General features: G+C 41.8%; 2 protein-coding genes and 1 long non-coding RNA gene across 15 annotated transcripts in view; 1 reads left to right on the top strand and 2 right to left on the bottom strand.

Annotated features, from left to right (window-relative positions):
- LOC147359056 (uncharacterized) overlaps nucleotides 1-5,776 on the bottom strand; it is a 124,795-nt gene extending 119,019 nt beyond the window's left edge. For all 5 annotated transcript variants that reach the window (XR_015140493.1, XR_015140494.1, XR_015140492.1 and 2 more), the window contains exon 1: nucleotides 5,582-5,776. This is a non-coding gene — a long non-coding RNA (uncharacterized LOC147359056). The remainder of the gene's footprint in view (nucleotides 1-5,581) is intronic.
- CCNE2 (cyclin E2) lies at nucleotides 3,826-19,078 on the top strand. Of its 5 annotated transcripts, none has more exons than XM_086335966.1 (12): nucleotides 3,826-3,881; nucleotides 7,460-7,499; nucleotides 7,596-7,692; nucleotides 7,773-7,826; nucleotides 8,747-8,898; nucleotides 9,806-9,941; nucleotides 12,046-12,192; nucleotides 13,304-13,399; nucleotides 15,072-15,206; nucleotides 16,208-16,319; nucleotides 17,013-17,170; nucleotides 17,568-19,078. In XM_086335966.1, the coding sequence occupies exons 2-12, from the start codon at nucleotides 7,486-7,488 to the stop codon at nucleotides 17,679-17,681; spliced, it is 1,215 nt and encodes a 404-aa protein (XP_086192092.1). In that variant the 5' UTR covers nucleotides 3,826-3,881; nucleotides 7,460-7,485; the 3' UTR covers nucleotides 17,682-19,078. The 5 variants fall into 5 exon arrangements, with proteins under 5 accessions (XP_086192092.1, XP_086192091.1, XP_086192094.1 ...); XM_086335965.1 differs by lacking the exon at nucleotides 3,826-3,881 and adding an exon at nucleotides 5,826-6,216; XM_086335964.1 differs by lacking the exon at nucleotides 3,826-3,881 and adding an exon at nucleotides 6,284-6,437.
- INTS8 (integrator complex subunit 8) overlaps nucleotides 11,376-20,677 on the bottom strand; it is a 53,510-nt gene continuing 44,208 nt past the window's right edge. For 4 of the 5 annotated variants that reach the window (XR_015140491.1, XM_086335958.1, XM_086335963.1 and 1 more), the window contains one exon: nucleotides 19,000-19,199. Coding sequence is in view for 4 of the 5 variants with exons in the window: in XM_086335958.1 (XP_086192084.1) it covers nucleotides 19,083-19,199 (117 nt within the window). In the remaining variant the exon portion in view is untranslated. Of the gene's footprint in view, nucleotides 11,676-12,783; nucleotides 12,838-18,999; nucleotides 19,200-20,677 lie in introns of those variants that run through there. The other variant, XM_086335960.1, reaches the window with a different exon arrangement.

Below are 20,677 nucleotides of genomic sequence, written 5' to 3'. Positions count from 1 at the left end.
GACAGTGCGGCTGAGCGGGCGCCCTGGGCCCTGACCCCGCGGGGCTGCAGGGCCCCCGAGCCCGGGAGCAGCTCCGCCTCTAGAAGGCGGCGCTCGGCCGCGACCCGGCCGGCCCTCCGAGCTGCCCGCAACGAAGCGCTTCCCCCGGGGCATCCGTCCCCGGCAGGAGAGCCGCCCCCGGCGAGCACGGAGGCCGCCGTCGGCCAGCCCCCAGGCCCAGCGTGAGGGGGCCCCCAGAGGCAGCCTCCGTCCCCCCAGCCTCCTGCAGCCTGGGAAGGGCCGTGGGAGAGGCCGGAGGCCAGGGGTGAAGGGGCGCCCAGCCTCCGGCCGCTGGGACACCTTCTAGAGGAGGCGTCTCTGCGTCTGGACGGATTCCCAGGAGGTAGCTGGGTAAGGCAGTAGAAGTGGGGGGAGAGGTGCAGGCGCAAAGGTCGGAAGTGAAAAAGGCAGGGTTGAGCAGGACGGCACCCCGTTGAATTTCCTGGGTTCGAGAGGCTGTGTGTGTTAAGTAGGGGCCTTGGCCTTTAACCGAAAGTGATCCACAACAGGCCCTTGGCTGGGTGGTTAGATCTGTGCTTTAGAGAGCTTGGGAGATACACTGGAACACAAAATAGAAGGGGCAACACATGTCAGGAAAACCAGTTAGGAGATTACGGCAGTATTTAAGGAAAGAATGGAGTCCTGAACTAAGGGGGTAGGGGGAGAGAATTTGGAAATGATGTGATGGTCAGGTCAGTTTAGTTGCTCAGTCGTGTCCGACTCTTTGCGACTCCATGGACTGCAGCATGCCAGACCTCCCTGTCCATCACCAACTCCTGGAGCTTGCTCAAACTCATGTCCATTGAGTCGGTGATGCCATCCAACCACCTCATCCTCTGTCGTCCCCTGCTCCTCCCCGCCTTCAATCTTTCCCAGCATCAGGGTCTTTTCAAATGTCAGTTCTTCCCATCAGGTGGCGAAAGTACTGGAGTTTCAGCTTCAACATCAGTCCTTCCAGTAACACCCAGGACTGATTTCCTTTAGAGATGCAATGGTAATTGGAAGACAATACAGCACAGGGGGCTGGAATCAGATTCCACTAGGGGACTAAGATGACTCCCAGCATTCTGATTTGGAAACTAGGTCTGCTGTTCTCAAAGTGTGTTCCCGAGATGTCTGCGGGGGCGGGGATCCCAAAGGCCCTTTCAGAAGGACCAAAAGGTCACCACAACTATTTTCACACAAAAATTAAGACGTTTGTCTTTTTCAACACGTTACTGTTGGCTCTGATGATGCAAATGCAATGTCAGTTAAAACCACTGGTGCCCTAGAACAAATCAAGGCAGCAAACTATACTAGCAGTCCTTGTACCACCACTCCCCAGGTCAAAAATAAAGCCGGGATACTGAAAAATATCCATAATGAAGCAATATAAAGAACAGTAGGGTGGGTAATCCAGTACTGCAATCTGGAAGGACTGTTTTTATATAGTTTTGTTTTGGCTAATACAGATAATAAGGAAGTCTGATGAAATGGTGGGGGGCGGAGTTTTATTCCTCTCCTATACGTTAGAAATGCTGATTATCATTTAGCCACATTCATTGTTGTTTAACTTCAAATCAGCCCTATAACAATAAAAAGGTATTACCCTGACCAAAGTTAGAACTTGAGCAACAAGATATACAGAAATCATTGGATGACTTAATAAATGAAGAGGAGACAAATTTCCCACATGAAGAATTCCAAATGAACCATGTAGATACTTTACCCTGAAGGAGGGGGGCATAAGGACCCACTCCTTAGGTGTGGGCTGCATACGGCGACTTCCTTCCCAAGAGTAGGTATATAGTGGGATGTGGGGGGCAACTTTACAATGGAAAAGCCTGACAAACATGACCAGGTGATCAAGGTCAACATCAGCAGTTCATAAACCATGATGGAGCTTTGATATGATGTGATGAAAATGACACTTTACCTCTGTGATCTTCTTCCTCCAAACCCATAAACATCTAACCATGAGAAAAACATCAGATAAATCCCCATAGAGACATCCTCCAAAATACTTGATCAGCATTCCTAAAAACTGTCGAGGTCATCAAGAACAAGAGCCTGAGAAACAGTCACAGCCAAGAGGAACCATAAGAAGACGTGACTTCTAAATGTGATGTGTGTATCCTGCCACAGTGAGAAGATGTTAGGGTAAACTAAGGAAATCTGAATGAAATACAGACTTTAATTGTTCTCAACTTTGCATTATAATAATAATATAATGCATCGATATTGGTTCATATGGTAACAAACGCACCACAGTAAAGTGAGATGTCAATAATAGGGGAAACTGCCATGGTGGGGCCTGGAGAAGGCAATGGCACCCCACTCCAGTACTCTTGCCTGGAAAATCCCATGGATGGAGGAGCCTGGTGGGCTGCAGTCCATGGGGTCGCACAGAGTCGGACATGACGGAGCAACTTCACTTTCACTTTTCACTTTCATGCATTGGAGAAGGAAATGGCAACCCACTCCAGTACTCTTGCCTGGAAAATCCCATGGACGGAGGAGCCTGGAAGGCTGCAGTCCATGGGGTCACTAACAGTCAGGCATGACTGAATGACTTCCCTTTCACTTTTCACTTGCATGCATTGGAGAAGGAAATGGCAACCCACTCCAGTGTTCTTGCCTGGAGAATCCCAGGGACAGGGGAGCCTGGTGGGCTGCCATCTATGGGGTCGCACAGAGTTGGACACGACTGAAGCGACTTAGCAGCAGCAGCAGCCATGATGGGGGAGGGTGAAAGAGATGAGAGGAGTTTATGGAAGCTCTATTCTACCTGCTTGATTTTTCTGTAGAACTTTTCTAAAAGATAGTTTATTAATTTTAAAAATCCTAATATTAATTGGGAATAATTCTACCATCCATCACTCTAACCTTACAGAATTTAAGTTTTATAATGAGATATCCTATCCATAATTCAATTCAGTATTTATCAAGCTCCTATCAAGCATGCCTCTGAACAGGTGGGTACCGGCTGTAAAAAAAAAAAAAGAACAAAACAAGGCCCACCGCCTAGTTGAAGACAAAAGACATTTTAATTGGTAATTAATGTCCTGAGAGGTGAGCATAACTGAAGAGCACAGAGGAATGGCAGGGAAAAGGGGCAGAAGCAAGAAATAATTGGGACTGGGCCTAATTTTTTTCTTTTTTAAAATCTGTCCTTCTAAGAATCTTCCCTTTTTTTTTTTCCTTTTTGCTGAAAATGAAAGCACTGTAGAGGCAACAGTTTATTTACCATGGTGTTTTAACGTTGCATGTACAAGGGACAAAATATACTTTAGAAAATGCCAAAGTTTCTAAAACTGTTACAAGTATAAAGGAATTTCATACATTTCAAAGTAAGTGAATATTAAAACTGGGATGAGTAGAAAAAAGAGGGAGCTAAAAATGAACATATACAAATACAAAACAAAGATAACATTGAAAGATGATACCTAAAATAGGTACCCAGAAGGACGACTACAGGGGCAAAACTTTGGGAAACAGCAGTTTTATAACCTGCATGTCTATGAGTATAAACTAGTAAGGGGGGTGGATAGGAGAGTGAAGATAGCACTTAGCATCTGCTCTCTGATAGGTACACATGCAAGTGTACTCAGTGGCTAAGTCGTGTCTGACTCTGCAGTCCCATGGACCGAACCACACCAGGTTCTTCTGTTCTCCACTAACTCCAGGAGTTTACTCAAATTAATGTCCATTGTGTATACAGAGGGTGTCGATACACATGATAAAATTTAATCTGAAAAGGCCTTGAAACAAGGGTCTGTTATCTTTTCTCCATAAAACTCAGGTTTACAGGGATTAAGACGACTTGCAGCAGAGCAAGATTCCACGCTCTGTCCACCTGAAAGGTAAGGCCTGTTCATTTTGGTCCCACCTGAGCAGAGACCAGGTCCTGGTTAATATGGCAGAATCCACCCTGTCCCTTTCCACACAAAGCAGTCTTAGGATTTTAACGTCTCCTCTACCAGGATTCCACCCTGTTCACTTCATAGTCAACCGCATGGTCCACAGAACACTTCTAGTTATGGTGTCTCATTTACTAGTTGGCCCGGCGCTGGGCTTCCAAACTTCCGAGAGTGGTTTTCAGTGTCAATACCAAATTCACTCACGGAGACCACCAGTTTTGCTTACGTTCCAGTCATAAGCTTGTTGGAACCTCCCATTTCTTATCATCACGCAATTAGTTCCCTAAGCTTTACGCTGGAACAGCACAGCGTTGTGAGGTGACTACAAAAAGGAGCCAACTCCCCCCTCATCGAGAAAGCCATCATAAACCATCCTAAGAGGTATAAAGTTTCCTGGGCCTCTTCTGATTCCATGACACCTTTTTGTGCGCTAAGTCACCTCAGTCGTGTGCGACCCCATGGATTGTAGCCCAAGAGGCTCCTCTGTCCACGAGGACTCTCCAGGCAAGAAACCTGGAGCACGGGTTGCCATTTCCTACTCCAGGGCATCTTCCCGACCCAGGGATCGAACTTGCATCTCTCATGTCTCTCGCACTGACAGGCGGGTTCTTTACCAGTTAGCGCCACCTGGGAAGCCTGTGTCACCTTAGACAAGACCCTTATTTCCTCACGGGTAAACCTGGGAGGGAAACAAATTATCTGCCGGCGTCCGGAGACTGTGGTGGGAAAACAGTGGAGGGCTTTGCCTGAAGCGCACGCGTGATTTCGAGGCTCCGCGGGCCGCGCGGCACAAAAGGCGCGGAGCCGAGAGCCCGGGGCCGCCGCCTCCCGGTGCATCTCGGGAAGGCCCCGGGCCGCGCCGCCGCGCCGGGGCTCCCGGCCTCCCCCGGCGGCTCCACCCGGGCCCAGGCAGAGAGGCGAGCACGGCCTGCCGGCGTCCGGCGCGAGCCACCGCGGGGCCCAGGAAGCTTCCGCAAGGCTCCTCCCGCCCCGGGGGTCTTTGTTCCCGCCGGGCGTCCCCCACCCCACTTTCTCGCCCCGCAAATCAGGGCTGCGGGAGGGTCCACGGCTGGTCCTACTTGGAGATACCCCGATCTTGGGGGCGCGCCGAGGCGGACGTTAGCAGAGGCAGCGAAGGGAACCCCAAACTTGGATGCTAGGGGAAAAGGAGGGAAACACGCGCCGGACCGCCTCCTCGCCTGACCGCTCGGAGGCGGGCGGCGAGCTCCCGCGCTGGCGGCTGGCGCGGGCTCTGCAGGGCGCGCTGGCGGCTGCAGCGGCGGGGCGGGGCGCGGCGGGCAGGCCCTGGGCCTGCACGTGGTGGAACCGCTGTCCCCGTCGGGCATGGCCCCCGGAAAGCCACCGTTCTCTTGGGGAAAGGGGCAATGCCACCCGCCCACCCACACCCGGCCCCGTTCCCGAGAGATGTCTACGCTTCCTCTTGAAGAACTCTAGAATTGGAGGTTGGGAGGAGAGAGGGACCGCGCGGCTCGGCGCGAGCGTTTTGTTTCCTGCGCTGGGACCACTGAATGGGAAGCTGCCGGCAGGGGCTGGGTGACACGGGATGGAGGGACCCACCCCCACGAAGAGCCGTGACCGAGTCCGCAGAGCAGAGGGCGGGGAAAATGAGGGTTGATGCATACCTCGGCGGGGGCGCTGGAGCAAACTGCAAGACAGGCATCCCTGAGCGTGGCCGTCGTGGGGCTCCAGGGGTCCCAGCAGGCCTGGGTGGGGCGCGCGGCGACACACGCGGTCCGCGGCGCGCAGCGCTGTGTTTACATTCTGCAGCAGCTCCACGTTGTGCCGCCATCCCCGCCTCCCATTGGCCAGCTCGCCAGGCGGTTCCACGCTGTGCCGCCGTCCCCGCCTCCCATTGGCCAGCTCGCCAGTCCCCCTGGTGCCGCGCTCCGCCCGCAGGGGGCGGGCCCTTCGTGTCCTCGCGTCTCCTTAGAAAACCCGGGTTCCTGGAGGCCTAGGCGGGACAGCCAGCCTGCGCCACAGGATGGCCACTTCCTAGCCGCTCTGTGCCTCCCGCTCCCCCACCCCCCACCCCCGAGCCACCTCCACAGTGCCGTACGCCGGGGCCGGGGGCTGCGGCCTGACACCCCCGGTCTTCGAGAGTTGAGAGAGGAGGGAGGGAACAGAAACGTACTGGCGGGAGATGACGAAATCGAGCGGCGGGGAGCAGGGCTGAGGCGGCGGCGGAGGAGCGGAGCCCTCTTGAGAGGGTCTCTCCTGCCGCCGGGCCGCGCGGGCAGGGGAAGGGCAGGGGGCCGCGGTGAGCCAGCCCTGTGGGCCCTCGAGCCGGGCGGGCGCGGACGGAGGCCAGGGTGCGGCGCGGCGCCGCGCGCGCCGGCGGGTGGCGGGCGCGCGGGGGAGGGGAGCGCGCTGTACGGAGGTGTCAGTCTGCGACGCATGCGCGCGGGGCGGGCCCGGCCCGGCCTATATATTGGGTTGGCGCCGGCGCCAGCTGAGAGCCGAGCGGTAGCGGGTCTGGCGGTGAGGAGGTGCCGGGCGCAGGGCGGGATGCGGGAGGAAAGAAACCCCCCCACCCCTACCCAACTCCTCACCCCCGGGTCGATCCATCTCGCGGGCGGGAGCCTGGGGGGCAGGGAAAGCGGGCAGGGCTGAGAAGCAGGCGTCTGGGGACGCCGGGTTCCCGCGTTCCGCGTCCCTGTCAGGACCCTTGGCAGGGGACCTGGGAGGTGGCAGGGGATGGAGGGCTGCCCCTAAGCGGGAGGCCCGCGGAGCAGCCCCTCCATCTCGGGGCTTCTCTGTGCCGCCCCCATTGGGGGACCTATCCCCTCAGAAGAGAGGGTTGAGGGTCAGGATCTCCTTCACGGGGAGAAAAGTTCCCAGAGCCGACCTGTTTCCCCACACCACCCCGCTTTCTACCCCACCCCCACCCCCACTTTTTAAATGGAACTGCCTTTTCTTCGTCCTCATCTCCCATCTGGAGTCGGGGTCGCAGTGCCCCTCCAGGCGGTGGGCAGGGGCCGGCGGGGCCGGGAAGGAGGGAAAGGAGACTGAAGGACGTGACACAAGTTCCCTCCGCCCCCTGCTCCCCCGCCACCGCCGCTCTCCAAATTGGCGCGGAACCGGCTTCTCCTCAGAGTCTCGCCTCCAACAACCCCCCTCTCCCTGCGGCTTGTGCAGGGTGGGAGGTGGGGGAAAGTGGGGACGCTGCCCAGGCCCCGCTCGGAGTAGGGGGTGGGGGTCCGAGGGAGAGGGGTGCAGGACGCAGAAAAGATCCCATCTGCTTCCCTGCGCGTTCTGAGTGGCTCTGAGGGAGCTTTGCAAAATGTGTTTTGAAGACACTCCCGTCCGGGCTGTACCTTGAGTTGAGGGAATACAGGCATGTGTCTAATAAATCATGCGCTAATACAGTGCAGAAGTCATCGGGGTAAAATGGCTCGGGTCATCTCCTGAGGAACCTAGGTGTACGCCTCTCACTGGCACTTGGAGTATGAATGACCACGTATTTGACTCTGGTTTTTCCTCCCCACCCCCGCCCCCCGCAGAGGTTTCCTTCACCTGAAAGAAGAGAATGTCAAGACGCAGGTAACATTACTTATCTTGAAAATATGTTTCAAAGTTAGTTGCTGCCTTTGAGACGAATCACTTTCTAATTAAACTTCCTTCTTAAAAACTCTATAGTAGCCGTTTACAAGCTAAACAGCAGCCCCAGGCCAGTCAGACGGATTCCCCGCAAGAAGCCCAGATAATTCAGGCCAAGAAGAGGAAAACGGCCCAGGTGAGTTAAGGAGGGGAAGAGAGGAGAGAGAAAATTCCTTGCTGGGACCTTAGTGTAACCATGACTTTTTTATTTTCCAGGATGTCAAAAAAAGAAAAGAGGAGGTCACCAAGAAACATCAGTATGAAATAAGGGTAATGCAGAACTGGGCAGGGTTTGGGGGACACAAATGGCGGGACAAAAGTAAAATTGTGTTATTGCTTTGACGTAGGAAGATTCCTCTGACACTTTTAATGCCCCTAGGGGTCAGCAGGAAGGCGCTTGTCTTCGGGTGGTTTTTATGTCCCTGAATCCTACTACAGCTGCAGAGTAAGTTTGCCTTGACGCAGCTGGTTCCTCTTTGTAAATCCCTCCCTCTAGGAGCTGCCTGGTGCACCAGGGCCCGCCTAATCTGTCCAATGTAGTGCTCTTTGTTCCCTCTCTGACTATAGTGGAGGGTCCTAATAGTGCTCCTAGGGCATAAATAGGATGTAAAGTCGGTGGCAGACTGGCACCCAGCCCTTTGCTATCTACTCTGCCTATGTGTTGTACAGAAAACACTGTAGAAATAGTGGTTCTCTTTGAAGCCAGCATTGACAGGAGAAAGGGCCCTTTAGATATTTAAGTAATTGTTTCTACTTTCAAGGTTCTGCCTTCCTGTATTCTAAAGTTTAAGGCCTGGAACAGGCCTTAAAGGAGTGGAGAGAGTGGGGAAGTGCCCTGGACACTATTGCTAAATATAGAGGGAGAATTTTATAATATTGAAAGTGGTATTTGACTACAGATGCGTTTTGTTGTTCTCCTCTCCCTCAATACTTAATGTCTTGTATTTCCAGAATTGTAATTTGTTGTCTAAAACATCCTGTTACTATTTATGAACACTGATATGAGTTATAGGGCTATTAAATATGAATGTCAGCTTAAATTAACTAGACTGTCAGCACTGTTAGCTAATGATGGTGTTTGGGGGAAACTATAGACTGTTTAGAAGTATTAGCTTTCATTTAGAAAAGATCTCAGACAAATGCTGGTTTCTTACTGTACAAATATATTCTTGTTTTTTTTTAAATAACAGAATTGTTGGCCGCCTGTATTATCAGGGGGGATCAGTCCTTGCATTATCATTGAAACACCCCACAAAGAAATAGGAACAAGTGACTTCTCCAGATTTACAAATTACAGATTTAAAAATCTTTTTATTAATCCTTCACCTTTACCTGATTTAAGGTAAGAAAAATTTCAATAATTTAATGTCAAAGATTAAGATTTACTGATGTGATATATGGTGCTATTTTGAGGGTTTTTTTGCCTTCATTATAAGATATAAAAACTTGTAAAAACTGCTTATTTTAAAACTAGTCTTTAAGCATATGTTTTCTGGCAGTAGTCCTATTGCAGATGACATAGGTATTTAAAACATTGATTGTGTAACATTATTTTCATTGCTTGCTGAAGACTGTAAGCCTTATCAGAACTGAATCACCTTTTTAATAGAGTTTAAGTAATTTATGTACATTGTTAAGTTGGAAGTATTTTAACATGTACAGCATTTTTGATAGATTAGCTCCTCTTATTTCTTACCAAGATTAGTTATTAAGGTCTATACTTTTTTATAGTTAATGAGTAAGAGGTACAGCTTATATAAAATATGTAGTAATTTATACTTGGCTTTAATAAGCAAATTAATGGACTCAGATGTTTAAACTCACCCATCTTCCTTTTGTCCTGTCCCACCTAATTCCCACTGCAGGGTACTGACAATCTGTTTGGAGGTGATTGAGACTATCTCTACTGGGATCATATGTTCTAAATATTTACTTTTTTAGTATTATTCTCGATAAGACACAGTTATCTTAAATCGGTGCCTTGGTAAAATATAAGTAAATGGGGACTAGAAGGCCTTCTTGCTGCTGCTGCTAAGTCATTCTTGAAATCTGTCAATTTAGATTACCATAGTCCAAGTTCTTTGTATAATTTCATGTTAAAGAAATGGTTTCTTAAAGTAGCAATTTTTCCTAATTTAAGAGCTGTTCCTTCCAAATTCTGATTCAGTGTTTGGAAGTTCAGTTTACTCAATGTGAAACAGGTAGCTGTATATTATGTAGATCACACCATATTTTTCGCCTCTCCATAGCTGGGGATGTTCACAAGATGTTTGGCTAAACATGTTAAAAAAAGAGACCAGATATGTTCACGACAAACATTTTGAAGTTCTGCATTCTGAGTTGGAACCACAGATGAGGTCAATACTTCTAGACTGGCTTTTAGAGGTATGTTCTAGCAGTACAAATTTCCTTTTTCTCTGTATGATGGGAAAGTATTTAAACATAATATGCTTTCCATGTGCCCTAATGGTATATTACCTATTGCCAGGAGCCCTTTTGTTGTTGTTGTTTAGTGCTTATTTGGCTGTACATGGTCTTAGTTGTGGCATGTAGATCTTCAGTTGCAGTACATGAACTCTTAGTTGCAGCATGTGGGACCTAGTTCCCTCAAATCCCTGCATTGGGAGCACAGAGTCTTAACCATTGGACCACCAGGAAAGACCCCAGGAAGCATTTTTTGGGTGCTGTTCACCAGCAGATGATACCAAATGATAAGAGTAAAATCTTGACACAGCCACTATATCCCATACAACCCAAACACCATTTAGAAATCCTGGTATCTGAGTATTGCTGTGTACTAGGCACTGTTCTAGGTGCCAAGGATACTCGAGATGAACAGAATTTGACAAGGTTTTGAATTCTTTCGTGCAAAGTGAAAAGCCAGGACTAGGCTTCAGACCTCAGAAGTCCTTCATCACCAAAATCAAATTATGATTTGGAATCCTAATTTCTATATCCTAAATGATAAGGAGGCTTTTAACATCCAGTAGCCCTAAGCCCTCAAGACTCCGTGTAACTTCCTTTTATTATATTCCTCTGTTCATTTCAGAAATAAACTGTACCATTAAAGAAATAATTAGTGATCCAGAAGTCCCTAAAAATCTGTGCCAGAATGTTTATGCTCTTTTAGGCCCCATATCCTTTCTGGATAATAATTCTGAAAGAATCTCAAATTATTATTGAGAAAATGATTACCTGTATTGATAACAAACTGATTTTCCCACAATCCTTGGATATTTGCTCTGTAATTTCCCCGTTTTGTATAGAGACGGTGATCTTTAAGGGGGAAGTACCACATGACAGAATAGATCTCAGAAGCTATCAGAAAAGTTCTTACGAGTACAAAATGTTGTCCTTCTGAATCTGGTCATCTTATTCCTTATTCTGACTAGAAGGGAAGATTATATTTCAATCATATGTGTACAAGACTATAGTTGATTTCTGACTTTTTCTGAATATCTATTGATCATGAATGCAACTTTTCAGCATAATTTGTTGATTTTATTTTTCCTTTTTATATTAAATTGATTTTTATTCAGTGGTTGTCTTATCAAATTTATCCCTATTTTCCCTTAAATATATGATCACATATACAAAACCAAATAGAAGATAGTAAGTCAAATCCAGCAGAGCACTAATCTCTACTCTGTCTTAGTATATTCTTTCAGTCTAGGAATGCAAAAATGGTTCAACATTTGAAACTCTATTTATAGTTTAAGGAAGAAAAATCATAAGGTTATATATCATGGATGTAAAAGGTATTTTTTGAAATTCAATATACATTCCTGATTTTAAAATGTGTAATTAACTAGGAATACATTTCCTTACCACGTTAAATGTTTATTAGAAACACGTTGATGTCTATCCCTGTTTCCTCCCTACTTCATGAAATTATTTTGAGAATTAAAAGCTTTCCCTATATTGTGGAAATGACAGATACTACTTATTAGTGACAGTAATAGTGTAACACTAGGGGAACTCCCATTACAGTCAGAAACAAGGAATACAATAAAATTTTGACTATCACCAATGTTATCCATTTCAGTTTTCTTCTTTTCTTCTTAAATGAGGTAAGAACATTGAAGAAACACCGCTGTCATTTTGTAGTTAAATGTATATCTAGAATGATGAAAGGAATCACTTGGAACTATCAGAAGACAAACTAAGCATCATGAAAACACCCACTCATTTATCATCAATAAAAATTAAAAAGTTAATAGGAAAAAAGTTCTTATCAATAGTTAGCAAAATGTACCTGGAATAAACACATTAAATCCATGTGGGAAAAAAGCCTATGAAACTAATTAAGAGTCAGTGAGGATGGTAATAGATTTATTTATCCTATTAGCACATGTTAATTTTTTCCTGCATTTGTGATTTGGTATCCTAAAAAAGTTGGGTTTCAGAAAACTCTTTAGTATGCTAAGAGGAACTTTGTAATTTGGAGAAATTAATGGAATAATATTTAAATGTTTGGATTCTTGTCTAGGTATGTGAAGTATACACACTTCATAGGGAAACATTTTATCTTGCACAAGACTTTTTTGATAGATTTATGTTGACACAAAAGGATATAAATAAAAATATGCTTCAACTGATTGGAATTACCTCATTATTCATTGCTTCCAAACTTGAGGTAAGCTCTCAGAGTTTATCCCTAGATATATTTACCCCAAACTCTTAAATTATAAGTCTCTGGTTTGATTCTGGAACTAGAATCTAGGTGAAATGTTCCATGACTCACTGTGCCAAACAAAACCACCAATGCTGTCTCTATATACCTAGTTATGGTGCTTGGATTCAACAGAATGGTCTCTGAAACCTACTTAACCAATCAAATGCAATAAATGCTATGTTCAGTTAGAATAATGATCTAAATTCAGCCTAATATTTCTGTATCTGATAATAGTGCCAGGGTAGAAGGAAATAACTTTTCTGCCTGAAATCTTTTTTCACATAGTTTCAATCTACTTTTCTTAAGTTCAACACAGATCATTAGTAACTTCATCTTATGTTTTCAAAGCCTGTACAGTTTTGAGAATACGGGAGGGACTGAATCATGCATTAATTTCCTTAAGTGTATTTTTCTTCCACATTTTGTCTTTTGAGGTTTACGGGCTATCCCCAAATTTTACAAGTTTATATTTCAGTATCTCCTTACCTGGAATAATACTCTATGTTTCAAATATTTTTCTAGACTTAATCTTGATCTTTAGCCTGTTCTCACCTGTGGCAGGCATCTCTTCTACTCCTCTGATCATTCTGGTTCTTGTTCTCTGAACTGTTAAGACAGATCTGTCATCAACAAACTGCACAAATTATTGTTTGACTAACCATACTTTTGTACTAGAGTAAGGTTAACATTTTAAGTTTCTAGATTTTGTTGAGTATCCTGTTTTAGTCTAGTATGCTAGGCAGTCCTAAAACAAGTTTGGCTTTCTGTTTTAACCAGTCACTGAAATCACTGGTTAAAATATTCTAATTGTTTATTAACTAAGATTTTAAATCAGTTCTATAAAAATCTTTCAATCAATACAAGTTGGCTAATTTAGATACCTAGATATGAAAAATATCATTAAATGTAAGGTTGCTTTGGCCATCATAGAATTATTTTATAAAGATTTATAATCACTTTGTGAAGCTCTCTTTTAAAAACGAAGCCTAGATGTGGTTTGTATATGTGTATATATGTGGTTTGTTTTAGTCTGTCTCAACTGTGCTTGATATTAATTAAATCCATTTTAAAGGAAATCTATGCTCCTAAGCTCCAAGAGTTTGCTTATGTCACTGATGGTGCTTGCAGTGAAGAGGATATCTTAAGGATGGAACTTGCTATATTAAAGGTAATAATATCTTTATCATTTCTACTTGCAATTTAGTAACTGTAGTTTACTAAATCTCAAAGACTACAATGTAAGTAGTGAAAACTGAGGTTTTAGTATTAGGATCCAGTTCTAAGATGGGAGAGGAATTTGCTTAACCTGTAAACTATTTTTCTGCATCTTTTAAATTTCCCTATATTGAGAATATTATTTGTTAATTTAAAAGTGTTTAACAACATTTTTAAAACTTATAGGTAGCACACTATGTGTACTAAATGAATCTCAACAATGATTCTCAAATCTTAGTTGTTTTTCCACTTCCAGCAGATAGAGAATGAGAAATATTTTACTGCCTTTATTTCTTCTCTATATGTATGGCAAGGGCTATTACTAGAAGGGTAGGGGAGAGAAGCATAAAGGTGTTTAATTGGGCCTTGAATTAGAAATTAAAGGGTGAATGTTAGCTACTAGAAAGTATGTTATGAAATTTGAGCATCATGGCTTTATAAATAGGACACAGAGGAGAACACAGTATAACTTTCATTTGTAAGTTATCTATAAACTATATGCATTAAAATATAAATTACAAATTTGTTGTAAAATATTTATAAACATTCAGATTGATAGCTCTATGTTAGAATGTGATCTTGTTGGCATGCTGATACTGTTCTTTTTAAAAAAATATTATTGAGGTGTAGTTGATTTTCAAATGTTGCTAGTTTTAGCTGTATAGCAAAGGCAATTCAGCTTTATATATATACAGACACACACGTTCATATTATTTTTCAGATTTTCTCCCATTGTAGGTTATTGTATTAGTATAGTTCTGATATGTTCTAATAATAAAGTTATCTAGATTCAGACTTCAAGTATAGTGTATGCATACATGTATGCTAAGTCACTTTAGTAATGTCCAACTCTTTGCAACCCTATGGACTGTAGCCTGCCAGGCTCCTCTGTCCATGAGATTCTCCAGGCAAGAATACTAGAGTGGGTTGCCACGCCCTCCTCCAGGGGATCTTCCCAACCCAGGTCTCTTGCATCTCCTGCATTGGCAGGTGGGTTTTTTACCACTAGCACCACCTAGGAAGCCCGAAGTATACTATAAGAAGGATATATAAAGAGATGATGGAATTCTCTGGGTGGTCCTACAGGCATTAAGACTCTCTGTTCTATCCTAACTATTGTAGACTTATAGGTAAAGTCCCAGGGCTTCGTGGAGGGAAAGATATCATAAATTAGGATTTGTCTTTTTTTTTTTTTTAACTTTTACACTTTGAATAGAAGCCACTGGAGATCACAGAAAGAAAGAAAAAGTGTAGAATCAATTCTTTGAAGATTTGAATGGAATTAGCTGTGGAGTCATTGAATGCAATTAAAAGGGCAGTTTCAATAAAATAGAGAACACTTTTGGAAGACAAGGGGCTGCAGGAAATGAGAAAAATAGGAATGAAAAATAGGCCCAATGAACTTTGTAAATAAAGATAACTAGAGTATAATAAAGGAGTCTATATCAGTAATAGACTAAAACACAAGCCACTTTAGATGGTAAGATACCTATAAATATTTCCATTAAAATAAGAAGAAATAAGCCTAAAGAAAGTTTCTTAAAACAGCTATTTAAGGAACTATCCATATAATGTGGTGTATATATAACTACACTTACTAACAGGCATTTTAATTTCATTAACAGGCTTTAAAATGGGAACTCTGTCCTGTAACGGTCATCTCCTGGCTAAATCTTTTCCTCCAAGTTGATGCTCTTAAAGATGCTCCTAAAGTGCTTCTACCTCAGTATTCTCAGGAAAAGTTCATTCAAATTGCTCAGGTATTGATATTTTTATTGTTTATATGCTAATGTTATTAATTACAGGTTTTGTTTAGTGTATTTCTTTAGTGTTAAATAGGCTATACAACAAAATGACAGCATACTGAATTAAATTCACTCCTTAACTGACTAGAACAAAGCTCCTGATGCATAAAATTCTGTCCCAGTATTTACATTGCTAACTGAAAATTCTAGAAAAGTTTTTAAACTTGAGTTTAAATACATCATGAGCACTTTTCACCAGGAGTATGAATGAGGTAAGACAGTTAAATACCTTTTTGATTTAACAGAGAAATATTTTTTGGCCAGTTGTTTCAGGTTTTAAATGGTATAAAATTATTGCAATATAATTATTGTACCATCTTGTATTTGAATATACATGGAATCTACTTTACATATTGGAATTAAAATCACCTAATTTAGTTATACCATTGTTTAAAAATTTAAGTTTAAACTTTCCTAGGCCAGTGTGTAATAAATATTCTAAGAAAGTACAGGAGGAGGGTACTATTCTTTCCTGCCTGCTTCTCATAAGTAGAATAATCAGAACTATAAAGGTCTGACTTCTTAAAGACCTTTTCTAGGCCTTAACTCTCTAGCAGCTCCCTTTTTAAAAACATGAGGGAAAGACAGTCCTCATTTCATATTTTTTGTGTTCTGAAATACTGGAGTTCCACAGAAAATACTTTCTCACTTATCTTTGTAAATTCTGTTTCCTATATCTAGAACATTCTCTCTCTGGCTACCTCCTCTGTTAAGACTGATTTAAGCAGAGTCTTCCCTGCTCTGGATCAGGGCACTATAGGATATGCATGCTACATTATAACAGTCCTTTACTTGTCTGTTAACAAGACTGGAACTTCCTTTGGATGGCGGTTTATTTCTCTTTGGATGCTTGCAGTTTTAGCAATTCTTGGCTTATGGTCCACATCATAAGCACTCTAACATGCTAGCTGTCTGATGACATGTGGTACTCCTTCTTACACTTTTTCCTCTGTTAGCTTTTAGATCTGTGTATTTTAGCCATTGATTCATTAGAGTTCCAGTACAGAATACTGGCTGCTGCTGCCTTATGCCACTTTACCTCTATTGAAGTGGTTAAGAAAGCCTCAGGTAAGACCGTGCTTTTTGTTCTTTTCTTACCAATTTACAACTCTTGAAGGGACTATTTATGAACTTAGCATCCTGCTAAACAAGACTTTAAAATTTTAATGGAAAAAAGCAGTTTAGCAATTATCTTCCCTTCTATTATAAGTAGTTTCTAATCCAGTGTATATCCACAAGTAAAAATTAAGGTTGGGACGTCCCTCGTGGTTCAATGGCTAAGATTCCACGTTCCTGATGCAGGGGCCCAGATGCCTCCCTGGTCAGGGATCTAGATCCCACATGCTGCAACTAAGACCCGGGGCAGCCAAATAAGTAAATATTTTATTTAAAAATGAAGTCAAATGGAATTTAAATCCATTTGAAGTTAGTCAGTGTGATTACAGCTCTGCCTTAAGTTTTTGGGTTTTGACAGTTTCAATTCCCTATGTAGCATGTACTGGAAAAAGCTCAAAGTCTTTTTCTCCCTCAAAATAGTCACATTATAAACAGTTTAAGAGGAATAATCTGTTTTAACTTGCTAAACTTGTTGATTTTGGTTTATTTTATGTGCTTGTTTTGGTTTCCTTTTTACATGAGTTTTTAATTAACTTGAAATTTTGAAGCACAAGCAAATACAGTAATCATGTTTCTGATATAACAGAAACATATGTATGTATTTTTCTAATGATACATGTATTTTTCTAACTTTTCTTTATCTAGGTTTGGAATGGGACAACATTTCTGAATGTGTAGACTGGATGGTACCTTTTGTCAGTGTAGTAAAAAGTACTAGCCCAGCGAAGCTTAAGATTTTTAAGAAGATTTCTATGGAAGACAGACACAACATACAGACACATACAAATTATCTGGCTATGCTGGTATGTTTCTTGTATTTTTTGGTCTATTTGATAAGGCATTGAAACTGACAGTAAGGATACTAATGGAATATTTCAGGCAGTTATATAAGATAGTTAAGGGGATAGAAAGTTCCAGTGAGGACATTGATTTCAAATGTAGAAAACCTAATAAAAATTAGCTTTGAAGTCCAATCAAGATTTGTTAAGTGTCTCAAGATAATACCAGTACTCCAGCTATTTTAAAAATACCTGGTCACAGGCAGTTAATATTGTTGAACCTCTAGAATATAACTAGTCACAGTTGTAAAGACATAAAGAGACCATTACATTAAGCCTAAGAGTCTGGTTTGACTTTGTTTTATCATATCAATGCTTTATCTTAGCTGTTAATCTCTACATGATTTCTTCACATGTATAGGATGAAGTAAATTATGTAAACACCTTCAGAAAGGAGGGACAGTTGTCACCAGTGTGCAATGGAGGCATTATGACACCACCGAAGAGCACTGAAAAACCACCAGGAAAACACTAAGGAAGTTAACTGAGCAAACAACTTGGAACTGATGAAGTGCTGCACAGCACCTCATGGAACTTAACTACTTACGTTTTACAGGAAAATAGTGCTGTGACTGTCCTGCCAATTCCCAAGTTTCACTGCCATTCTTTGATTTAAAAACCACTTAAAATTGGCACTAAGGAGGAAATGTATTTAATTCCCATGTTAGCTGTTTAAAGAAACAGCAGTACTTGTTTACAAAGATGACTTCATTCCCAATACTGGCTGGATAAAAGCCAGCCACGATTTATGCCATAACAAGTCTTTTGACCCAGTGTTGCTATGTTTATCTTGATAAACTAGGAATTTCATCATTGGAATTTTCAACTAGATAACTGTTACCTTAAAGGGTGTATTAAATGATACAGTACTTTGAATCTAGTTTTTAGATTCTCAAAATTTATAAACTCTTAACTAGTGCAATTTGGTTCTTGAAAATAAAATTTAAACTTGTTTACAAAGGTTTAGTTTTGTAATAAGGTGACTAATTTATCTATAGCTGCTTTAGCAAGCAAGCTATTATAAAACTTGAATTTTTAAAAAATGGTGAACTTTAATCTGTTTGACTATTTTTATTTGCCTTGCTATATGTAACATTTTTAACCAGTAAAGCTTAGATGAACATGGTGTTTAAACTGTACTCTGAACAGTGGGAATACCAAAGAAGTTATAAACAAGATAAATGCTGTGGCTCCTACTTGGGGCTTTGACATAAAGTTTGCTTTATAATAACTCTTTGTACATCACAATTGGGGCGAAAAACTTAAGTACCCTTTCAAACTATTTATATGAAAAGTCACTTTATTACTCTAAAAAAAATCTTTAGGGTTATCTTAATTTAGTGTGACTAAGGCTTTATTTATATTTGCAAAACTGCTAAGGTCCTTTTCAAATTCTTACATTATGAGTTAAGGACAGTGTCAAAGTGATAAAGCTTAACACTTGACCTAAACTTCTATTTTCTTAAGGCAGAAAAGCAGTAAATGTATACTGACTCCTAGAAATCTATTTATTTAAAAAAGCAACAAAACCTTGACATAGAACTTACTGTATATAGCTACTCTTAAATATTCTAGTTTTTTTAAAAATGAAATGTCAGCCTCAAAAGTAGATTAGAAAATTATCCTAGATTTACTAGTTTATTGTTATTGAACATGTGACTCTTTTTCCTTGGAAGAAATTATAAATTTAAGCTATTGTTATGGTATGAAGTCTTCTGTATAGTTTTCATTTTTAAACTAATATGTTTCAGTATTCTGTCTGAAAAGAAAACGCCACTAAATATGTACATATGTATTATATAAACTTAATCTTTTAATACTGTTTATTTTTAGCCCATCATTTAAAAAATAAAAGTTAAAAATTGTAACTAACTGCTTAAAAGTAAAGTTTCGCCATTGCTTGGAGAAACTTTTTTTTCCTTCTCTGCGCTGCCAGCTGTAACACTTCTTCTGGGTTGCTCGCATTCAGTTCTGTCTGGCCGATGGCTTTGATCTTCCAAAACAGAAAAGTGATGTTGTTAGAGGTCTGGTCAAAAACAAAGCTTTGCTAGTATACATAATATAAAACTACCTATTTGCTAACAATAATAACTGAACCTCTAATTGTAGATGCTAAGAGGTGTAGAAGAAATTAAGACTGGAAGCACTCAAGGAAAAGACCAATTACTATAGTTTGTGGAATTATATTCAGAATATTAAGTAAATTCATTTAAGTTTATCTGACTAAAAATATCACTAAATAAAGTCTGCATGTAATCTGACATATTTTTAAAAGATTCTAAAAAATAATTCAAAAAAATAAAAATTCATGTTTGGGGGCTTCACTTTCTATATATATGTAAAAATAGCTAGTTGCTCAGCACTAAATATAGTGACCCATCTCTTTCATGATTAGAAAGAAATACTTCAGCCTGATAAAAATCTATAGTAGCATTCTGCCATGGAATGTTTTGTGAGAGCATGTTTTAAGATCTTAAAATTACTTTTAAAGAAGTTCTAAGTTTTTTTTAAAAAAAAAACAACAGACTATTTGAAAGGTAGCCTGAAGGAAGCCAAGACTATTCAGAAATGATCATCAGGTTAGTGGGTAGGAGGACTTGCTAATAATGCTATTTCAATATGAAAGAATGCACGTGCAAAAACCTAGTAGTGGGGAATAACTAGAGTTATTTCGAACAAAATATCCTGAAGACAACTGGCTAAATAAGTCCAAAGTATAAGACAGAAATCGGACAGAGAACAAACTTACGGATAACAGTGTGGGGGGGATGAATTTGAAGATTGGGACTCACATATATACACTACCGCGTATAAAAAAAAATAAGAACCTACTGAATAGCAAGGAAACTACTCAGTGCTCTGTGATGACCTAAATGGAAAAGAAATCTAAAAAAGAGGGAATACACATATAACCGACTGACTCTGCTGTACAGCAGAAACTAACAGAACACTGTGAAGCAATTATATCCCAATAAAAATTTTAAAAAGACAGAAATTGGAATAGGAGGCAGATATTTGAGAGAAATAACACATCTTAAGTGGGTAGTGGTCAAAACCATAAGTGGATGAGGTTACCTAGGGAGAATGAAGGGCAATCATGAAATACCCAAGGACTAACTTCTTGACAAAAACCCAAGTTTCGGGGTAGATGGGGAAATATCCACAAAGAAAAGGCTGAAGAGTCAGGGAAAAGAACTGAGTTAAAAATGGTGTCAAGGAAGCCAAAGGAATAAAGAATTTCAAGGAAGGAAGGAGGTGTAAACAATAGAATAAAGACTGAAAAGTATTCACTGCCTTTGGCATTTGGTGTCCCTTGAAAACAGTGGGGGATAGGAGAAATCAAACTACTGGGTAAAAGAGCTTCGAAAAACTAGGCAGAGGGGACAGAAAGAGAGGCACAGTCAGGAGACGTTTTTATTAAGGATGAAATAGTTTATAGGTTTAATAGGAGTGCTTGACAATATAAGAGGG

The sequence above is a fragment of the Bos grunniens genome, chromosome 14, assembly GCF_055505025.1.
Source record: "Bos grunniens cultivar Pamir isolate PY7600 chromosome 14, Bosgru_T2T1.0, whole genome shotgun sequence".
Lineage (NCBI taxonomy): Eukaryota > Metazoa > Chordata > Mammalia > Artiodactyla > Bovidae > Bos > Bos grunniens.
Note: the sequence above shows the minus strand (reverse complement) of the source record. Positions and strands in the feature narration are given on the sequence as shown.